We start from the raw sequence: 19428 nt of genomic DNA, 5'->3' as shown, positions 1-19428 counted from the left end.
GATGGTGCTGGTGATCTGCTGCTGTCGATTGACTCGGGAGCTGCATGAACGACAACGGAAGAAAACGCAAGCAGCGGTTCGTCGTTAAGGTGGTAAAAAGGTGCCTGCTGCGGGAACGAGGAGGCAGTGCAACATCAGTCCTACGTAATAAGTTGAGCCTTTCCGATCGACGGCGCTGACCCTACTACAACTCTACACGAAACAACGATGTCAAAGAAAAGATGGATATATGGGTATGGTTATACGATATGGAAGCGGCCACGAGATCCGGCTCCCTTTTTGAAGGAAACAAACAAAAGTCAAGTTGATGCATTTAGAGGTTGCTTTTAAGGTAACATGCAAAACGTTGGCTGGGGGTCGTGTTTCTTTCTTTGCCAAGAGGCCCCCCCTTGTCAGTGTCACGATGATTGATTGATCGGACTTGGAGACAGACTCACAGGCAATGCAATAGCGACCGTGTTTTAGTGCGCCTTGCCCGTTTTCAGAAGGGACCCCCTGTCGTAAATGGGTTTCGCGCTGCTGATTGGCCTGGAGGGCGCAGGCTTAGCCCAATCGGGTGCCCCAAGCCTGCCCCAAAACACGAACCCGACGAATGGCGATGCGCAGGCGCAAACGACGAACTGCACCTTATGCGGCGCGAGGCTTATTGATGGGCGCTTGGAGGTTTTCTCGGTCGACTTTGATTGAATGAGACGACTAGACGATGGTGTTAATGTTTCCTGTGGAGAGCGAGAGAGGCTGGTCACCACTCAATCTTCGAACCTGCGAGTTTCAGAGCACCCGCATTGCAGATTGAGTTGCATATCAATCTGCACGTGCTTGTATTGGAGTCTGTCCAGACTCTGTCTATCCCAGGGGGCACAGATTGATTGCCAAAAGCACCGCATGCGGGGTGTTTCGGTCACCAACGAATTTCTGCGAAACGTCCTTAGGAATTCATTTGCCCGTTAGCTCTAGTCAATTGAGTTCTCTCGATCATGATGCAAACTCCAACTGGCCAATGCAAGCATGCCTGTAACTCGTATCACCATCAGCTCTTTCTTGCTGGTTGCTGGGATGCTGCTGCTGTCCTTGAACTTTTTGCGGGGTATGATTTCTTTCTAGCAGGCAGTTAGGGCATCTGCTTGCCTAGCTCCGCATGCCTCCCGGGCCGGCGCCGTCCCTCCAACTCGTCTGCTTACTGTTGCCAACCCAACAACTGTACTGCCCGTCTTCAGTCAACCAGTCATAAAATCTTGCCCGATCCGGTCGGATTTCAGGAATCAGGAATGCGGTCTGACAGGGGACCCACGCCCAACCATCTCATAGCCGCCCTTCGGTGACTCACCGGACGTTGGATTGAGCAACAGGACTTGTGGGTTCAGCCACTGAACCGCCCATGGCTGTGTTTGTCTTTGGTGAGTGGCTTGAGTGTGTCAATGTACGATTGATCGACCTCCAGCTAATTTCCGAACTTGAACCCCGTCCGACCGGTGCTGTGGATGACTGGCCGTCGGCTAGGTCATCTTCACTTGCGCAAGCAGCAGCCACTACCGTAAGGCCGGCCGCTGCCCTGCAGCAGTTCGGCCGAAGCCCTGCTTCTAGAGGCCGTAGTTCCCCACCACATGGCGATCGGCGCCCTGGAGAAGTTCTAGCCCAGCAGCTTGAGCCGTTCGGGAGGTTATCCGCGGTATACAAGTCCAGAATGATCAGAGCTGCGGGTAGTTCCCGCACCTTGGTGCAAAACCGGCCACTCTACGTGTTTCACACCCCGGATACGAGTCGATGCGAGGTATCAAACCACTGATCCCAACAGGATCCGAACGTATTCGCATTGCTCAATCCTCGGGGGTTCCTGAAGAGGTTCTTCAACACAGCACGCGTTGGCAGCCCATAGCGTTACCATAGTTGTCTCTTCAATTCTACCAGTGTGTGTGAAGGAACGCCGTGATGAATGTTATCTGGCTCGAGGCCGTTATTCATGAAAACTACGCCGATGCAACCCTCGCCTTTCACCTTTTGCTGCTATTTAGGGCTTACGTTGACATGACACGTCACCATCCTCGAAACCGGTATGATGGGAGTGGCTGGCTAATAGTGCGCGACGCTTGCATCGAGTCGCAAGATGAGATACCACAAGCTAGGTAGTTGGTCTTCAGTAAACCAGGGAAGCAATGATATGCAATGCATGCGGACAATCGTACAAGGCACTACTCCCGAAAAGGGCATCTTTAAGGTGCGGCAACGGCGGAGCAATCATACTTCATGTATTACTACCTAACACGATGGAAATATGTGGAAGAGCCCAACATTTCCTATGTAGCTTCGGGTCTTTGGATGCTCTTATACGTTCTAGGGGCGCCGCCGTCCTTGTGATTACTGCGAACTACCGCCCGCTATATCGTCACTAGCCAGTTCTCTCGCAGACACTAGGTTATTCTAAACCCGACCAAACTGATCCACGCGTTTGCAACTCACCTGGGCTTACTATAGTAGTCTTATAAACGTATGATGACATCGAAACAACCTGCACTATGTATGTGTTCGTATAGTAGTATCTCATTGCGTCCTGAGGCATAGGATGCTAAACTCTTAGGCTATCTGAAATCATGGCAAATGTCGTTGAGGTTGCGTGATCCCGCATCCCCCTGGATCCCATCAAGTATAGCACTTTGTTGGTCGATGGAACTATTGCGCCTGGATCCAAGATTGAACATGGAGCCCAAATTGACACGTATTCCTGCTTGTATGCATGTAAATATGCAAGTGGTGCAGTTCTATCTAGACATACCTAGAGATGCAGAATACTAAACAGTGAGAGGTCTTGAGGGGTAAACTCGCAGCCGACACCGGAGCACCACGACGACCACAGACACAGCTCCAACAGGCGCCCCGTTATTCAGAAAGGCTGCTATCAAGCCAGACCTGTCGAGTCTGATTTAGTCCCAAGCTTACCATGTTACCGATTCCAAGCATGCTCCCTGGCGTACCTCGTCCTGTGGGAAGTTGAAGATAGATAGCCAGATCGAGAAATGACTGTATCTGAACTTTGACAACTCGTATTTCCAAGACCTTCGAAGCGTCCGACGCCCCTATTTCTCATCCTCCCCTCCACCCCTTCACATAAAATCTATCACCACCACGCCTATAAAGTGCTCAACAGGTTGCTGTTAACACTTCTCTTAGTTTAGTTAGACCCTGACAGAACTCGAAGGCGATAACTAAAAGAGGCGCTTTTAGGTCACAATGTATGAGTGGAAATAAGTTTTGGCTTTTCTAAAACAAGTGACTCAAGTTAGATAATCGTATCCTAAGTCATATTCCTTATACACCATTTTGAAAACATGCATCTCATCCCGAGGTATTATATCTTCCACCCCCGTAAATCTCGTGAAACTCCGTAGAAGCAACCGTGAATCATCATGCTGTTACTCCGGATGAGGAGAAGGGAGCTGCCATTTACAGCAGGCCACCGAGAACGACGCAGGGAGGCCAGCGTTGACAAGGCCGTTCTGAGTAGATCATGTTAGAAGACCGGGAAAGCATGATGAGGAGGAGGCTTCTTACCTGAGACTGGCCGAAGTTCTGGCAGCAGGCAGCAGTCTGCTTGCACTTGATGTTGAGGAGGTCGGAGACACCGCCGCCGACTATTCCTGTGTGTGAAGCTTATGGTCAGTCTCATCCGTTGATGACATACAGAAGAGGTAGTGGAGTTAGTGAGCGTATCTGTATTCACTCTCCAGCAGTGACGTCGAGCTTGGAGCAGCCGTCGAAGAGGCCGAGGCCGTTCTTGGCGAAGGCGCCGCCGAGCAGGCCGGAGATGATGTCTCATGCCAAGATCCGCCAAGGAGCCTCAAACGCACTACCTGCCTTGGTCGGCGACCAAACCTGAGACAGTCGGAATGGAGGTGGTTGAAGTCATCACCGAAAAGAGGCCGGATCAGGTTTCCCGCAATGACCTCATTTACACCATTGCATGTATGTCCCGGGCCGATCTGCAGTCGGCTTGACTGGCATCTCGGCTCCCCAGCACGGAACCCTGCGGCTGTCAGCACCAAGACATCCAAGACGCATGGCTTGCGCGCCTGTCTTGCTTGGTCTGAATGGACGATCAGTCACATCAAATTGCTTTTGGTAAGTTTTCGTGGTTGCGGCTGAAGCCCCTTCATCGCAACTTCCCCTCCTTTCCCTTCCTCCGCGGACCAACATCCTCCTTCTTCCCAAGCTGCTATCAGATCTACTACTATTGATCCATGTCTTTACATTTCCAGTATCTCATATCAGGGGTGGCTGAATGGTCCTCAGGATGCATTCATCAATATGCATCATTATGAAAGACCATATTCACCCTTCCGAGATATCCTCCTTCTTCCTACGCGTTATTTGAAGTCTGTTGTTCGAACTCCGATTGTCAACTTATCGAGGATTTGGCTCTGGCTTTGGAGACGGGGAAGTACTTGACGAGAGTCGAGTTGACGAGAGCCGGGTCGACGAGAGCCGGGTCGACTGGGGGGCCTCAAGTCGCACAACAGCAGTCTACCCTGTCCACTCCCCTGAAAGGGAAAGTCTAGCCTAGCAAAGCCGACTCGGCGAAACTAGCAAGCCTGTGAGCAACAGACAGTGCAGGGGTCAGTGCCCCCCATCTCGCGTATCGCGTGCTGAGCTTGCCGTTTGGCGTAGACTACCAGGTGCATTGTGCCCTGGTCCTTCATTGTTGCTGTCGGCAGCAAACACCAGCAAACACGGTAGTAGCATGGGGCAACTTGGAGGAAGTCTTCTTCGATCTTCCCGTTGCACGGGTGCTACTGACCTCCTCAATCACATCCCGGCCCTTGGGCTCGTGATCGGGGCCGTGGGACAAACAGCCAGCCAGTCAGTCAGTCAAACGAACCCTGGCAAGAAGGGGAGCTGCCCTTCACGAGCTTGAATGTCTTGGACTGTTTTCGTCTTGGTGCGTGCACAAAAGCACCATTTACCTCGAACAAACGCATGGCGCTCATTAAGGAGTACGCCGCCGACCAGCATGCGTGGTTTATTTCTCGAGCTTCCCGTCGGGAGGAAAGAAGACTGGGACCCAGAAACAGATCGGCGAAATTGGAAGGTTTCTGGCATGTTTCCATCTACATGAGGCCCGTCATGCGTCCCGCGCGTCGGCATCGCTTCCCGACACCTTGTCCATTTTCAGATTGACAGATTGACAGGTCAACTGACAGGGGGCTCGGCTGCTAGAAAGAAGTATCGAGAGTTACGGATATGCTTCCGCGGTGGTAAGCAAACATGCATCTCTCCCTACGCGATTTCCCCCGGTGACAGAAATGGTGGGATGGATGCGAGATCGCTGCAACGTTCAATGTGCAGATGCAAGGCGCGGAGGGAAGCAGCATGAAGATTTGCTGTAGGCCCCAGGCTCTTGAGCCAGATTCTCTGTGTCTTTCGTACCACGAGACTTTGCAGGTTTGCCCGACTCAAGTCGGAAGCGTGCAGGTTCAGCCCCTGCAGGTACACACCCACAAGCTTGAATAAGAGAGGGGGCAGGCCTTGGTTTTGTCGCTCCTCGCGTTTTCCTCCTCGGAGTATTTGCAAATGGAACAGCTCTCTAATTTTAAGCCATGGTGTTGTATTGCTCCTTATTGATTCCCGTGTAGTCTCAACTAAACTCGATGGCGTCGGTGGCAGAGCTTTTCCCTCCACGTCAATGCAACCATAAGAGCTAATTTAGAACCAATGAAACCGGTGAGAAGGATTATTGGCCCGTTGATCTTGACGTGGATTGGGAACAGCGCCGGGATCGTGCAGCGTGCATCATGCTTCGTCCCGGTGGCGTCCTGATTAGGGCATGCGAGAGGGAAGACTTGCATCTAGCGTAAGCCAACCCCTGAAAAACGAAATCTCCGTTGGACGCGGGTAGAAGAAACCTAGAAACTGGTTAACTTCTGCCCGTTGGTCGACGGCGCCATAAGCCTAGACCGATCCTGTGCAAACAATTAGCCCTTGTTTATCTGTCCGTGTCGTCTGATGTTTACAAGTCCAAGTTCCTTTCTCTGGTACCGGTGGTCAGTCTGTTTGCGGTGCGGCTGGAACTTCATCGTCGTGATGCTATGGAGTCCGACGTCGTCTAATTAACCATGGGATGCAAACAAACAGTCGCACTAGACGGGCAAATCTCCCGCCCCGTTCTCGAATGAAAAGAAGCCGTAGGCTGTTTCTCGGGCTCAGAGCAGGGTGATGGTGATATCCTTGTGAGACACCAGCACTATACTCACGTCAGACAGCAACCGGCACTGTGGCAGAGCCCGACATCATATCGTCCTGTCTCAGAGGCATTCTCATCAGGATACTTGCAGTAGCGGCTCCCATTCGTTCGCCGCATGGCGTTCCAAGCTTAATGGCAGCGGCTCGTTGCCCAGAGAGGAGAAGGGGGCCATGCACATCACTCAACTTGACTCATGGCTTTAATCAGAACGCACCCAAAAAGCACGGCCGAGTCGGCGGGACGTTGCATCAGTGACGGAAGGTCTACCCTTCTGGATCCTGGGCGCCCCTTGGAGCGTGCATGGCAAACAGACCTCGCGCCATGTCCATGTTTTCATGGCTACATTGATGAGTGTTCTGTCGGCATGCTCGCTTCGACGGGTCACAGACAGGAATCAGTCTATAAGAGGACGAACATGATCCAGAATGTGATCTGGTTTCTTTCCCTCAGCAGCTCCATCATCACAGTTCAGCTCAACGGGGACTCGTGGCCAAGTACACTCTTTTGCATACCATCACTGCTCTTACCCAGCGCCTCGACAAGTCTTCGAGATGCCTTCCTTCCCTCAACTGGGTGCCGTTGCCCTGAGGTTGGTCTAACACCCCAGCAACTGCCGGGCCTCTTTCTCTCTGTCTCTCACTACTAACTATTATACAGCACAGCACTTGTTGCTGCCCTCGGTCCAAGGGACGACGGCTCATGCACGGTGACTGCCTGTGGTCCGGAATGCGGAGCTACCACCACCGTCTACTCGATCTCGACTGTCTTCGCGGGCTGCTCCGAGACCACCAGCCTGCCTTGGACAACCTACACCCCAAGCAGCGCCTCTGGTCTCTCCTCGACCAACGCCTGGTCGTCTTCGCTGACTTCCAGCACTGCTTTGACCAAGACCACGCCCATCAGCAGCAGCAGCTCAGGCACTATCCCCGAGAGCTTGTCCAGCACTCTTTCCGTGTCTCCCTCCTCGCCGGTTTCTTCCTCCAGCCTGGCGACGAGCTCCTCGAGCCCCATCAAGTCTACGATCACCTCTACCGTGATCGTCATCCCCACGACTAGTGCCACGACCGTCGAGACCATCACTCCGTCCACCACCCTTACCGTTCCTTACAGCTCCTCCACAGCTTCCACCGAGACGGAGAGCACCACTGATACCTGGTAAGTCATGTTCCAACCGCAACTCAATAATCTGCCTTTTTGTGGTGTTGTTGATACTGACACCTACCCAGTGAGACTGAGAGCACCACCATCGAGTCGTCCAGTCTGCCTGTCACCCTGACCACAACCTACAAGTGGAACTCCACCATCACGGTTCCCACTCAGTCCTTCCCGACTGCGCCCAGCTCCAGCAGCAGCGCCATCTCGTCTACTGGCCCCTACAGCTATTCTTCTTCTTCCAGCCCATCCAGCTACCAGTACTCCACCATCCCTTACACTTCTTCTTCCGTATGGACCTCTGGCATCTCAAGCACTGAGGCTTGGTCTACCACCTCGACGCCGTACAGTGTCTCTACCTCTTCCTCGACGGCCTCGGAGATCACTAGCACTCTTACTGTCACGTACTCCTCCTCGGCCCAGAGCACCGAGTCGACCAGCAGCACCGCTCTCAGCTCTTCCTCCGTCTACACCTACTCGAGCTCCAGCCCCGTCGGTACTTCTTCCACCAGAGGTATTAGCAGCAGCAGCTCGGCTGTCTCCACGTCGACCGTGACTGCATCCACCACTTACAGCACTGTGACACCCGTCACCTCCAGCAGCAGCAGCAGCGTCTTCGGGACTTCCTCGTCCCTGCCCGTCCAGAGCTCCAGCTCCACGGCGACCCAGAGCACGACCTGCGTCCCCGCCGGCTACGGAAACTCCACCAGCTCCATCTGCTTCCTGCTGCCGACGACCCGCACCACCCTGACCTCGACGTACACTTACACCCCCTCCTGGACGACCTCGCCTCTCTCAGCCACGTCCGCCACCAATGCCGTGACCGGCACCACCACCATCACCGGCCGCTCCACCACGGCGACCGTCACCTTCGTCTCGCCCACGCCCTACGTCACCACCTCGTGCAGCCACGGCTACGGCTACGGCTCCAGCTGCTCCAAGGTCACCGTCTACCCGGGTACCGTCAAGGCCCCGGCTCCGACTCAGGCTCAGGGCTATCCCGTGCAGGGCTGGAACCCTAAGGCGACTTGGGAGGCGACCTTTGGCCGCTGGGCCAAGATGGAGAAGAAGGCTCCCAAGCCCACGCAGTGGTGGCGCTTCTGGTAGACTGGCCAGAGGCCAGAGGTTTCAGCAAAGTCTTCGTCTATAATATGGTGTGGGAACCTTGAAAAAGGGGAAACCGAGTGAGTTGGGCATTTGTAAGCATGCACACGACTCGGCTTCCCCGAGGTTGCCCTTTCCACGGACGAGGAGCTTGGATACCTGGTGGAGATTGACTGTGTGAGAGAGATTAGGGTGTTGTTTTGTGGTGGTACACTTCTTGACTTTCCTTAACCTACTTTTTTTTCTTTTCTTCAAATATCTTTATTACTTGGTTGGCGACTGGATACATGTAGTGGTAGGGGAATTAATATGATAACGAGCGAATTGATACACATATAGCTGAGCTTCTCATGCTCTTTCGTCATTATGCATGTGACATAGGTTTGACGTGAAAGCTTTACATTACTCTGTAGCTGCTCCAGGCCTAGTGCCTCTACCACGCCAACTTCATGTTAGCTTCGGGGTGCTACACCAACGCCCACTTTCTTGTTGCCCAGAGCTTGGTCGTTTCAAGTACTGTTAAGATTCATGAATATCGGGGTGCTTAACTCGGAACTGGCCGGACATACTATTCAGGAGATGTCCCAGACCGCAAAGTCGGGAGAGTCTTCCATCCTTCAATAAGCCTCGTTGAACTTCTGCACGAAGTCACCATTCATTACATCGCAGACATAAGCTTCGCCCAGCAAGAAATTCTTACCTTGTTCACCATTCGACCTAACCACCAACGGCACGACAGAGAAAGCAGGTAGGACGATGTGGTCTCCCCTGTAAGTTCCCCGAGGAAGCAGGACGGCTCTGCCCAGCTTCGTGATGCCAAAGACTCTTTTCGAGGACCACAAGTAGAGCGAGGCCTCCACCTGTGCGATTACCTCTTTCTTGCCATTGGCGAATAGCTGCCATTCTACTGGGCTTTCTCTTGTCCTATTCAGGAACGCCATATATCGAGCATAATATGGCTCTTGGTGGCCTTTGACGGGCACAGCATTGCCTGTTAGTCCCGCTACTAAGATGAGCCACAGCGGCGATCCCGATGAGACCGTGTCGCCCAAAGTTCCCTTCTGGTTGGAACGTCGGTGCGTCGTTGTATCATTATCAAGACGGTCGAATAGCTCGTGGCAAGTTTCCAGCCATTCGGCATTTTCGAGCAAGGACCGCCCGCCTTGGGCAAACCACGGTTTCACTACTGGCGTCTTGGTGAATGTTGTAACCGGGACGACCCATTCGACTTGATCAATCTCGACGCATGGAAGCCGAAGTATACTCTGGCCCGTGACCTCTGGGCTCTGCTCGGAGGACAAGTACCGAGCCTTGGGGAACATTGCGCGCAAATCGAACCGAACGAAGGGCGTGTCGTTTTCGATCGCCGTCCAGTCCGGGACCCATGAAGGTAGATCCATCGCCCCATCCAGGGAGGTCCATCGACGTTGAGAGACACAGGAAAGGATCCTCAGATCCTTTGCGGCAACAAAATTTTGCGCCAGACTCTGGTAGACCTGGCTGACATTGGCATCGTAGTCAACCTGAACCTCGGGAAATGTTCCTTTTAGCCCGTAATTATCGTCAATGGCTAGACCGAGGACAGCAAATATCTTGTCTCTTGGGTCTGTGCACTGCGCCGCACTGGATGCCAGAAGGATTGAAAGCAAGTCTTGCGGTGAATCATTTTCCTCGGCGTTCTGTCGGAGCTTTTCCATCTCCACGACCGCCTTGACTCCGACCACGGCTTTATGTAGCCTGTACTCGAGAAGGACGCCCTTGTGGTGAAGATACATGACGGATTGTGCCAGCCTCCACCAGGGTATGGCCTGCTCGCCACACAGTACCACAATCTCTTTTGCAAAAGCTACTTCCTGGAATACCCAGAGGCGAGTGAACCACGGCATCTGAAGTAAGCGAATAATCGAGCCCAGATTCAGCCTGGAAAGCCTAGCGAACTCATTGGCAGGCGAGAAATCTTGGTACACTTGAAATAGAGGAGAGGAGTCAGGAAGTGTGACATTCTCGAGTGCCCACTGATTCCGGTTCACAATTGCCCGTACCACCCGGTTGATGAGTCGGAATGCCTCTTTGGTGTTGGTAGTAGCGGGACCAAGCCACACTAATACTCTGCGCGCCTCGGAGAAGATTGTCTTCATCAATCGGATCTGGTGCCCTCTCTCCGCTGTATCGCTTTGGTCGATGCAGAGGGCATCCGCCCACAGGACTCGGGTCTCTGTGGGAGACCGGAAGGTGCTTCAGTGCAGCTTCCAGGTTCTCTGTCACCGAGAGCGGCAAATCGTTGCAAAGAAGATCTGTCCTACTCTCGGGATCGCCCCAGGCATAGGACAAGGCCTCGTAAGCCACACCACTGTTGCGGCTGCAAACAGCAATCATACAGTCGAGTGGCTCGTCTCCGTTTCCAGGTTTCAGGAGTAGCAGCCGGAACTCGTCAGCCTCTAACTTTGAATATGGTGTGACCCGGGTGCTTTGGCCGGTCTCTCGATGGACATGATCGTTGTTCGCATTTCAATACAGATACGATCTCGTATTTGGACAAACCAATCGCTGGAATTTTACCTTTGACTTCCTCGTAATTGCTTCGAGAGGTCCTGGAGTCGCCCGACAAGGTGGCATTGGTTGCCACATCGTACTGTTCCTCCACGAAACTGTTGAAAAGATATGGATCCTCGAGAAGATAAAGGCTCAACACAAAAGGAAGACCAGAAACAAGAAAAACATAAAGTGCTTCGATGAAGGGATTGGGAAATGCCTGTGGGTAGGGTTGATGCACATTGGGTCTTGCATGGGTAGCGGATAGATGTGGATTCGTCCGGCTATGGAGATCCGCGATCGGCGCCCAGATTGGCAAGGAAACGAGGATGACAAGACTGATCGGTGATATAGCAGACAAGACGGCCATTTTGGGGTTCTCGAAAACGAAAAAGACTGTCTAAGCCGGGAGATATTCATTGTGTGCAGGTTTTATGCTATGATCCAAAGGTTTGATGAAATTAGATGTGACTAGGAACTCGTTTCTGGAATCGCGGCCTGAAATTTCTTTCGTTTTTGCATAACGAGGACAAGCAGGCTACGGCATTGATGTCTTGGATGCCGTGTCTTGGCAGGCAGATTCTGTTCAAGCTAGGTCACCTTCGCCCCTGAGTATGGCTGCAGGTGGGTTGGGCGCCCTATTGATTGGTCTGATGCATCTCGGTCTCGGCTACATGCTCAGCCGCCACTCTACATTACACGTCATCCGCTCGAATAGTCATTTTCGGCGGTAATCCAGGACTATTGTCACCAATAATACGTCCGGTAAATATAGTACAAAACAGCCCACAGTGGCGGGGCAATTTCAGACCTGACCAATACCGAAAATGCGAGAGTGGTTAGCTAGAGTGTGTCAAAGGTCTTCCCAACGACGACTGATCAAAAAGCATTTAGTTCTCTCACCTTCGCGAATCGTTATCTTCCTCGCCAAATAACGCAAATGGAAGAGCCTCGGTAGGGTGACTCGGCAGGCGCTTCAGGATCTTCTCGGGCACGGGCTCCCCATCGCTATCAAGCGGTGCACCGTCAACATCGTCCGGATCGAAGCGGCCCTTCTTGCTGTAGTGCGCGTCACCCTCCGGCAGCCGCACCCGACGGAGTCCCTTCTTTCGGGGGAGAAGCAGCGGTCCACTGCGTCGCACAGGAAGAGGGAGCGGTTATCGTCGACGGTCACGTCCGCGTCCTCCGGGACGGCATCCCCGATGACTCTGAGCACATGCTCCAGCTGGTTGACCCAGACGGGCCACCCGCGGTGATGACCCCAGTTGGGGACGAGGGCAGCGACCTGCAACGTTTTCAAATCACCGCCCATGAACGCCCGCCAGCCCGCGGCGCGGGCACCATCATCGCCGGTGGCCGGATTGCCGCCGAAGAACTCCCACGGCCTCTCGCCCCAGTGGCCGTCACCGCGCGGACGGGTATCGTCGGGGTCGCGTGTGATGTAGTACCCGTGGTAATCCGTGTACGCCGTCAGCTTGACGTGGCGCACGAGTCGCAAGTTGCGCTCCCCCGACGTTGAAGAGCCGAAGGAAGACGCACCGCTGCTCGAGCGCCACCGAGAACACGTTGCGCGCGTACATGACCTCGGTCCCTTCGCCTTGGACTTGGCGGCAGGTTCGCAACAGCGCCGTGCCGTGCGGGCGCAGACGCGCTTCGTAGTGCGCGCCGCAGCCGTAGTCCCGCCAGCCGCAACAGTCCGGATCGGCGCCCTCACGTGCGAGTTGGCGCCGGAGCCTTCGCGAGGTAGTGAACCAGACGCGGTAGCAGTCAATGTCCTTGGGTTGGATGAAGAGGGACTCATAAATCTTGTCGCGGATCTCGCGAGGGAGCCCTAGGAATGTAGGTTTCTGCTGCTGTGGTTGATTCATGGTTGCATCTGCGTGAATTATGGTTTGATGAAATCTAGGTTGACGAGTACTTGGCTTATCGAGTTCTTGTCAATACCTATGCAACGGCAGCGGCGGTGATGTTAGTAGCCTGCGTAGTGCGTGAGTCACTAGAGGTTGGGCTGTGTTGATGGTCCAGGAGGCGCTAGAACGGCACTAACAAGTAGCTCAGGGGTATCGTCGCACATTCCAATTGGTCAGAGTCAATTGGACCCAAATGCTGTCCCTGCAGGTTTCGTATACGAATGGAACACTATACAGTAATCAGAATGAATAGCCCCGTGTCCGTATGTCCAACTTGCTATTATTAGACAGAGCACCCAAAGCCAGGATATAAAGGTGAGGCCCTATCTACCAGTATGGTACTCTACAGCTCTGCAACCGCAAGAGAAGCCAACATGCACACACAAGAAATGAATCAATCAAGACGATTTGATGCCCGGTCCATGTCATAGTCAGTTACCAATATGTAGAATTTGGTATGGTCTTACCTTTCATAATCTCACGACTCTACACCCTTAACCTGCCCGCCACCACGCCCAACAGCAGAGCCAGATCAGGGAGTACCCTCACCGAGATGTTCCCGACGGACCCTGCGTACAAGACGCATAAGCTCAGCCGCTTCCTCCCGGACCCCGGCGTATCCCTCTGCGCGCTTGACCACGCCCACAGCATTGTCCACGTTTTCCTTGAGACGCCCTCGGCTAACAGCGATTTTGGCCTCGAATTCGGCGTTCTTGTCATCGTCGTCGTTGTCTCGCCACGCTTTCACCTTGCTCTCGAGATCCTTCTCCTCAATCTCGATCGTCTTCCTGCTCACCTCGAAAACCTCTTTGAAAGGGTTGACGGATGAGCGTTGCGGCTGTGCTGCGGCACCGCCGGATTGCGCTTCAGGTTTCTTATTGTTGGCTTCCATTTTAAATGTTGGACTTCTTGGTAGGTATTCCTGAGGACCGTCCAGTTGGCTCATTCGTGTCGGACGTATATAAATACCTACCGGACTTATGTAACAAGCAGCCTGTTTAGTAACAAATGGTCGACATAAAGACTCTGGTCATACATAACAAAGGCCAGCAGATGTCCCTTTTAACCTAGGGTTTCAAGCTTCTTTATGCAGACTAGCACATGACAATGCCTTTGTTATAAGGACACTGAGTCGAATCCTGTCATGGCCATTGTATACTCGCAGTTTCTCGTCCTGCTCCCCCGGTCCCCATGTAGAATCATCGCATCGTTCGCAATCAAATGAATGGGTAGCTTTGTAAGGGCAAGTACATCGTTTGCCACATATCAGAAAAGGGGCTCTGCAGCGCTTATCTCAGTTCCTGGGTTACCTTCCGCTCCCAAGTCCTATTCCGATATATTGGCTATTCTTTCAGGCCCCTTACTATCACTTCATGTATTCCTGGACCTTGTCTTTGTTCCACTCCCAGAACTGTTGCGCATTTCCGTTGCCTCCTTCCTCCGTCGGCCGCGTTGCTTTAATCAGGTCTGGCCGCAGTGGAGCAATCCGACCGAAGGGGATGACTGGATTAGGAAAGGTCAGTGCCAATACGACCTCCAAAAGAAAGCGAAGAGAAAGAAAAAGGCAATATTGGGTGGATGGTTGTTAGTCGTCGGGATATGGGCTGCATAGTTCTTACCCCACTCCTTTGTGTAGTCAAATCGGGTGCTGATGTCGTTAGAGAACACCGCAAACAGCTGGGTGTAGACGCCCCTGATTATGGGATAGACGATGGCCCCAGCAATAAGCTTGAGCGCGATCCCCTGGTGCCTAGCCAGCTCGGTGCGAACGTTGCCGGGGTTGATGGCGACGCTGACGATGCCGTCCGCCGCGTGGTGGCGGCGGGAGTACTCGACGGCCAGCAACCACACCCCCGCCTTGCTGATGCCGTACCGCTCGATGCCGGGCTTGGGGTCGTGGTAGTCCAGGTTGTCGAGGTCGACGCCGCGGCCCTCGGGGGCGCACTGCTCCAGCCCGAAACCGGACACCCACACCACGCGGACGGTACCTGCGGACTGGGCCTTGGCGGCCGTCGCGAGGGCGGGCGTCAGTAGCTGGGTGAACAGGAAAGGGCCGATGCAGTTGACCCCTAGCGCCTCCTCGTGGCCCTGGGCCGTGTTGCCGGAGTGGTCCCCTACCATGACTCCGGCATTGTTGAAGAGACCGTGGAGCTGTGATTCACTCGCAAGGAAAGCTTGCGCTGCCGATCGCACCGTCGGCAGGTCGGCCAGGTCCATTTGCAAAGGTACAAGTTCACCACCACTCTTCTGCTCAGCCGGGCCCGCCCCTCCTCGGATGTCGGTCATAGCTTCCTGGGACTTCTCCGGGGTGCGGCAGGTGATGTAGACCTTGGCGCCCTTGGAGTACAGGACGCGGGCTAGCTCTTTACCCGTGCCGCAGTTGGCGCCCGTCACCACGTACACCTTTCCCGAGAGGCTTTTCGGGATGTCATTGTCGGTGAAGTGTGGCTTTGGGGGAAGAATTGCGTCCAGGAGAAGTTCTTGTTCGGTGCCATGACGTTGGTGATACGATCTGAATTGATTGCTGCGTTTTCTACACAATATGTTAGAGAGGGAAGACGGGAAAATCGAACGGGAACAGATGGCTTGACTTACGCGACCATTTATTTAGGGATCGCCGATGTGACATAACCTGCTAGAAAGGGACAAATCGGATGCTTTGGGATCGTATTGGTGGCAGACTAGCACAACAGGGATAACGGGTAATTTGCCTTAGGCAACAGTACTACCCACATACTCTTGCCGCCATGATCTCGGGCCAAATTATTATAGAGAATTAGCATATCCCTAGCCTACAACTATGGGCTAGATTGATTGTCCCTAGTCAAGCTTAAATGCTAAGTGCTCTCTTTACCCGGGTCCGAGGGGTTCCCTTTACCAATATAAAGACTACCTCCCCTGCAATGACCAAGAAGTTTATAATCAACCACAGAATGGTCTGTTTCGCGCTCAGCCTGCGACCAGCCCCTTTCTGCATCTTGCTCTTAGACGACGACCACTGTTCGCACAACTCCAGGAAACGTTTGGGGTCGTCTGTGATGACGCCGTCGACTTCGTTTTCGAGACTCTTCACCATCCAGTCGTCCGTGTTATCGGACCAGGAAAAGATCAGCCGGTCCTGCTCCTTGGCCAGCTTGATGAAGGCCGAACCCCGGTTCGTGGCGAAAGAGTAGTAGTACAAGTTAAAGCTCAAATGATGGACAGGCATCATTGCGGTGGCGTATGGTGGTGAGAAAGCATTCAAGGTCACTGGGAACCCCGGAAGATATCGCAGGCAACCACTAACCCACTCCGCCTATATTATGTCGAGTGATCCGAGTCAGCAATTGCCATTGTAAATAGCACGTACATGGTGGTATTCCTTACATCCCAGGCGCCCAGCAGTATACGATCTCTCCAGGGCCTTCCAGTCGGAATAGAAGCCAGGAGCTTTGCAAGCCGTGGCAGGAGATGGGTTTGGTCATCGTCGGTCTAAAGCCAACGTAGTTCTCTGGTCAACATTTGCCAAACCATCCTCAACGCTGGAAAGCATGGATCAACGAATGTAAACTCCCCATACCTTGATATCGAGCAATAACCAGATATCTTGCTGCTGGGGCTGGCCGAGGTACTCCAGCAGATCGACCAGGCGCGGCATAGGCTGGCTCGGTTCCTTAAGCGTGCGAAGGGCTTTCAGGACCTCCCAATCGCATTCGGGTTTTGTCCCTGGGTAACTATTTGGCTGCACCCCTGCGGTTTCCGGTCTTTTGGGATGCTGGACGGACAAGAAAGTGACGGTTAGGTATCCGAGACGGAGCGAGCCTCAGCGTCGGGTCAGCACGTACTAATATACTTGGGTATATTTGCAAGGATTCTCACCCCCTTACATGCAGAACACAGGCACCAGGGTGAGGTAACGTGGCATTGCATACGGTCAACGACCAACAACCAACACCTTCTCGTTCCTCCGAACTGATGCAGGTCAGTACTTATGTATTCCCCTCTTCGCCGACTTGGATCTTGTCTCTTTACGGAACCAAACCATCCCCCGACCACATCCCGTGTTTATCTCTCCTCCGCAAAGCTAAAACACCTTACCACTATCTCACCATGATCTCCAAAAAGACCGTCCTCATCACCGGCTGCAGCAACGGCGGCATCGGCTCCACCCTAGCCCGGCTCTTCCACCAGCGCGGCTACCACGTCTTCGCCACCGTCCGTGACCCCTCCAAAATGTCGCACCTCAGCACCGAGCTCTCTTCGGATAGCCTAACTCTGCTGACGCTCGACGTGGTCAAGTCCGACGACACCAAAGGCCGCCGTCGAGCAGGTCTCTCAACTTACTTACGGGCGGCAAGCTGGACTGCCTGGTCAACAACGCGGGGCGCAACCATTTCATGCCGATCCTGGACGAGGACTTGGACGTGGTCAAGGATCTGTTCCAGATCAACTTCTACGGACCGCTTGCGCTGACGCAGGCGTTTGCGCCATTGCTTATTGCGGCGAAGGGGATGGCGGTGTATATTACTACTATCTTCGGGTACCTCAACGTACCGTACATGGGTTAGTTGCCGGTAACCTCCTTTCGTTGGCTACCCGGAAATTCTAACTTCCGAATTTCAGGAACCTACGCAGCCTCAAAGCGGTCCCTCGAAATTGTAGCAGACACGCTACGCCTCGAGCTCGCCCCCTTCGGCGTCGACGTGCTCGAAGTCGTCACCGGCGGCGTCAAGACCCAAGGCCAGACCTACTTTGGCGACTTCAAGCTCCCGGTGGACTCGCTCTACAAGAGCCTGGAGGACATCATCGCCGGCAGAGCCCAGGGTAAGGACGGGTTCCCCCGGATCGAGGCGGTGGACTATGCGACCACGGTCGTGGACGAGATCGTCAAGCGCACTACGGGTCGTATCTGGTGTGGGAACAATGCCGACGTGGTTAGGTCGAGCACGACCGCGACGGCCGTTCCTCAGTCTGCCATGGTAAGTTTGGCTACTCTTCGCTAAGGCTGCCACCGGCTAACTAAACCAACACAGGACGCCGGAGCTGTTATGGGATGTGGTCTGGATGCATTGGGCAAATAATTTCCAGACTGAAACTTGTCCTTCGTGGCAAACTGAGTATGATCGTGTATAAAGAGCAGTTGAAGATTGTTGGTTCGCATAATCTTGACTGTCTATGGCGATCCGAAACAGAGAGAACGAACGAGCTGCAATATCTTATTAGCTACTTGAGCATAATTAGTGTGACTAACTATGGAGAGATGATTGATCTGCTGGAGTACTTGTGCCGCGGCCCAGGCTCACGTGCAACTAAATCTGCTCACTCCTCTCTTACTCAGTGCGTAGATGGGTGAATAATTTCTGTCTGATAAGTACCGACTCTGCAAAATGCAGCGCAGCCACGCATTCACATTGCTCAATGGGCCGCAGCACTGTTATGTTCGAGCCACCATATTAAGCGAAACTTGTTCCGGTCGACACCCTGATTTGGCTCTTGGAGCACCTGGTTACCTTTGCTGAATGGGCCTACGATGAGAAAGAAAAGGCCGAGAAGAAGCAGCTGGGATGGGTTGAATGGGGAACGAAATCGCCCCGGGGTCTACTGGGCAATACGACCAATTCTCTCGTCCTCGCCAGAAACTGGGTGCACTACCTAGCATGCGGATGCCGCGGGAAGAACTTCTTCCAGTCCCGGGCGATCTGGGTATTGGCGTAGGTGTTGTGAGCGGGAGATGGCCGAGGATGGGCGAGTAGGGCTCCATTATGGGCTGTGAATATGTGTTAGTATCCCCTGAATGGCAAAAACACTACCCTTGGTATAATATAGCTAATTTTCCGTAAATAATCGACTGGCCCAATCATTTATTAATTGGGTAGGTATTTTGTAATAGGAGTAAGTATTATGCCACCAAATAGAATTGGATAAACATTATACCACGGCACTGATTATTCCCTACTCCATGCAGGACACGATATGGTGGGAGGCAGCGTTGTCGCCATCAAGGGGATACGTACTGGCTTGTCACTACATGTTCACTCAAGATGCGGGGCTAGTAAAACTCACTATACCACGGGCTCTCATTCTCATGGATCTTACTCGCGCGGATATCCCGCGGTATACAAACTGTGCTATCCATGCTGTGATCAGAAATCTCACCGTCCTCCGAACCATGCCGAGTGATGTTGACGCATCAAGAAATACAGGAGTCATTTCGCCGGATCTGAAGTCAATGGTTTTGGTGGAGTGTAATGCCTAGGGGCGATTTCCCGAAATAGATTTTGGTGTTGTACGGCGTTTGCGCCTCCAACTGTCGGTACCGAAAGAGATGGGGGGCTCTTGGATGCTGTATTACAAGTAGTGCTCCATGGGGGCGAATCCTACATGTCCAATGTAAGAAGTAGGCTGTGCATGAACCACAGCCAACAGTCATCCCTTGTTTGGGAACAATTGAAGCCCAGATTTATATCTCATCACTTTCAATATACAAAAATTGCAGTATCTGAAATCATCCCTGACAAA

The 19428-nt window shown here is 53.3% G+C and overlaps 6 protein-coding genes across 6 annotated transcripts; 2 read left to right on the top strand and 4 right to left on the bottom strand.

The window, feature by feature from the left end:
• Positions 1–6783: 6783 nt before the first annotated feature.
• PG997_013966 (uncharacterized protein) lies at positions 6784–8491 on the top strand (the record flags this gene model as incomplete). Its single annotated transcript, XM_066818280.1, has 3 exons — positions 6784–6821; positions 6890–7387; positions 7459–8491. 3 exons carry the CDS (start codon positions 6784–6786, stop codon positions 8489–8491), a joined length of 1569 nt encoding a protein of 522 aa, XP_066663972.1.
• Positions 8492–9105: 614 nt separating this feature from the next.
• Positions 9106–12888, bottom strand: PG997_013965 (uncharacterized protein; the record flags this gene model as incomplete). The annotated part of the gene is made up of 6 exons (XM_066818279.1): positions 9106–10556; positions 10597–10930; positions 11010–11358; positions 11924–12079; positions 12163–12494; positions 12535–12888. 6 exons carry the CDS (start codon positions 12886–12888, stop codon positions 9106–9108), a joined length of 2976 nt encoding a protein of 991 aa, XP_066663971.1.
• A 574-nt stretch (positions 12889–13462) lies between these two features.
• On the bottom strand, positions 13463–13822 carry PG997_013964 (uncharacterized protein; the record flags this gene model as incomplete). The annotated part of the gene is made up of 1 exon (XM_066818278.1): positions 13463–13822. The coding sequence occupies one exon, from the start codon at positions 13820–13822 to the stop codon at positions 13463–13465; it is 360 nt and encodes a 119-aa protein (XP_066663970.1).
• Positions 13823–14296: 474 nt separating this feature from the next.
• PG997_013963 (estradiol 17 beta-dehydrogenase) lies at positions 14297–15533 on the bottom strand (the record flags this gene model as incomplete). Its single annotated transcript, XM_066818277.1, has 3 exons — positions 14297–14433; positions 14550–15442; positions 15526–15533. 3 exons carry the CDS (start codon positions 15531–15533, stop codon positions 14297–14299), a joined length of 1038 nt encoding a protein of 345 aa, XP_066663969.1.
• Positions 15534–15760: 227 nt separating this feature from the next.
• Positions 15761–16633, bottom strand: PG997_013962 (uncharacterized protein; the record flags this gene model as incomplete). Its single annotated transcript, XM_066818276.1, has 3 exons — positions 15761–16225; positions 16297–16401; positions 16490–16633. Coding segments are annotated over 3 exons (714 nt in total), but the record flags the coding sequence as incomplete, so codon positions are not given.
• A 386-nt stretch (positions 16634–17019) lies between these two features.
• Positions 17020–17990, top strand: PG997_013961 (uncharacterized protein; the record flags this gene model as incomplete). The annotated part of the gene is given in 4 exon segments (XM_066818275.1): positions 17020–17207; positions 17225–17472; positions 17533–17888; positions 17943–17990. The coding sequence occupies 4 exon segments, from the start codon at positions 17020–17022 to the stop codon at positions 17988–17990; spliced, it is 840 nt and encodes a 279-aa protein (XP_066663967.1).
• Between the last annotated feature and the right edge of the window lie 1438 nt (positions 17991–19428).

The sequence above is a fragment of the Apiospora hydei genome, assembly GCF_038363865.1.
Source record: "Apiospora hydei strain CBS 114990 chromosome Unknown utg000009l_segment0_segment0, whole genome shotgun sequence".
In the NCBI taxonomy this organism is placed as follows: Eukaryota; Fungi; Ascomycota; class Sordariomycetes; order Amphisphaeriales; family Apiosporaceae; genus Apiospora; species Apiospora hydei.
This window is presented reverse-complemented; position numbering and strand designations above follow the sequence as displayed.